General features: G+C 44.8%; 1 protein-coding gene across 1 annotated transcript in view; it reads left to right on the plus strand.

Annotated features, from left to right (window-relative positions):
- Positions 1 to 1940, plus strand: part of ARHGEF9 (Cdc42 guanine nucleotide exchange factor (GEF) 9) — a 51320-nt gene that overhangs the window by 21318 nt on the left and 28062 nt on the right. The window contains exon 5 of the mRNA XM_010015979.1: positions 1474 to 1603. Within this exon, the coding sequence (XP_010014281.1) occupies positions 1474 to 1603 (130 nt within the window). The remainder of the gene's footprint in view (positions 1 to 1473; positions 1604 to 1940) is intronic.

A 1940-nucleotide genomic window follows, 5' to 3' on the forward strand; every position in this document is an offset into this window, starting at 1 on the left:
GGTTTGCGTGAACACGAGTGACAAGGTGGAGATGCTGCTAATGGGTGGACTGGCATTAGCCTCCCTTCTCTGCATGAGTAAAATTGCTAGGAGATAATCAGCGACTGTCTTTAAGTCCTACACCCCTCCCTACCTCTACAGATCCTTTCTGACCATAATGGCTTACCTGTTTCCCTGCAAGAGCTCACAGACATTTTGAAGACCAGACTAATGTCTCTGGCATAGCTCCATTTCCCTGTTACACAACCAGGCACTCACTTCATACAGGTGGCCCCACAAAGAAAGGCACAAGAAATTCTTCATTGTGTATCATGATGGCTATGTCAGCCAGCCCATCCTCTGTTCTCCTTTACTCTACTGAAGGACCAGTCCTGATGTTCTGGAATTTGTAGGAGGTTTTTTTAAGCTCAGCTGGAATTTTGATGTAAGAATTGAACAAAAATTGAAAATGCATCTCCAGAAAGGACAGCAAAATAGCAAATCATACTCTGTTGTACATCATCTTGTGATTGTTCCTTAATATTTATCCTGTTTGATTCACATGAGGAAAGGGATGTAATTGACAGCACTCACCCCTGTTTGAGCTGTCACCAGTGCAATTCTTAGCAATAATCAATAAAGCCATTCCCCCTGCAGCTGCCCAGGATGGCAGCTTTTCTCATTAGTCAGCAATCAATATCAACCCTTAAGTTAATAATATATTATGGTGGCATTATGGCAGCTGGCCTTATCTGTCTTTCCAATTGAAGTGAACATTAAGGTTCCTTGGAATGGAAAAGAAGGCACAGGGTGGAAATCAATAGCATTGATTTCAGCATCACTTTTTGAAAAGACTGATCATCATCTTTGCTGGCCTGGCAGGAGCCTGGTTTCACTCTCTGTAATTACACTCACAGGCCCATCCAGGAATGGAAAAGAAAGAACTGCTTTGATTTGCTCCCCTGAAGTCTGCACTAAGCCTGAAGGCTGTGGGATAAATGCCCTGTGGCACACTTGGAGTCTCCTTGTGGCTTGGACGGTGCTCTGGCCTTGAGTCTGATTGAAAAGTAGTTTCTAATGTTCAATTTAAAGAGGAAGAATCCAGGTGCAAAGGCAGAGGCTATGAGAATGTCCAGACTTTCCTTTAGGATGCTCTTTAGCTGGGGATCTGAAGACTTGAGAGAGCAGTATTTGTAACTGTCATACATTGGGTTGTAGAGGCTCAACTGTGCTCACTGAAGGAGGCAAACCAGCTGAGGGGCTGATTTCTCTGTCTCCTACACACCCAACTGCAGTTTCAAGCTGCTCTTTGCGGTGGTCCAGAAAGACACTGTTGGTGGAAAAAGTCCAGTATCATAGCAATGAGAGGCAAATCCTACCTGCATTCCTTTCTAAAAGGATGGTGAGGCTGTGCTGCTGCTAACGCCAGGCTCACGTGCACTTCCACTGCACGTCAGTGTGGGATTTCATGGACTTCCCTTTTGTGTTTGACAGTGACTACAGGTATGTGGCTGCTGCTCTCGCCGTCATGAGGAACGTGACTCTGCAGATCAACGAGCGGAAGCGGAGGCTGGAGAACATTGACAAGATAGCTCAGTGGCAGGCCTCTGTTCTGGACTGGGAGGTACAGTGAATGCTTGGCCCTCATTTTGGTGCTACAAACGTGGAAGAAGTAAATCCATGCAGCTGGTGAATTATCCAAGACCATATAGTTCATTTCACAGATTTGGGGTTAAGCTTGGGACAGAGAAGGCATATTTAGGGACTTTAGAGATGGTACTTAAGATGTAAAACATTAATAGTACTCTGAAGAAAATCTAGGGTCCAGTTCCAATTCCATCAATAGAAATCTGGAGTAAGTCTGGCAATTGTAATGCTGTTGTCTGGGGATTAAGTGAGACTGGGATCAAATTCTGTGTGCATTCTGGCTCTGTGCTTTGTTTAGGGAAGAAGGAGGGAAA

The sequence above is a fragment of the Nestor notabilis genome, unplaced genomic scaffold (genome assembly GCF_000696875.1).
Source record: "Nestor notabilis isolate BGI_N333 unplaced genomic scaffold, ASM69687v1 scaffold14176, whole genome shotgun sequence".
NCBI lineage: Eukaryota > Metazoa > Chordata > Aves > Psittaciformes > Psittacidae > Nestor > Nestor notabilis.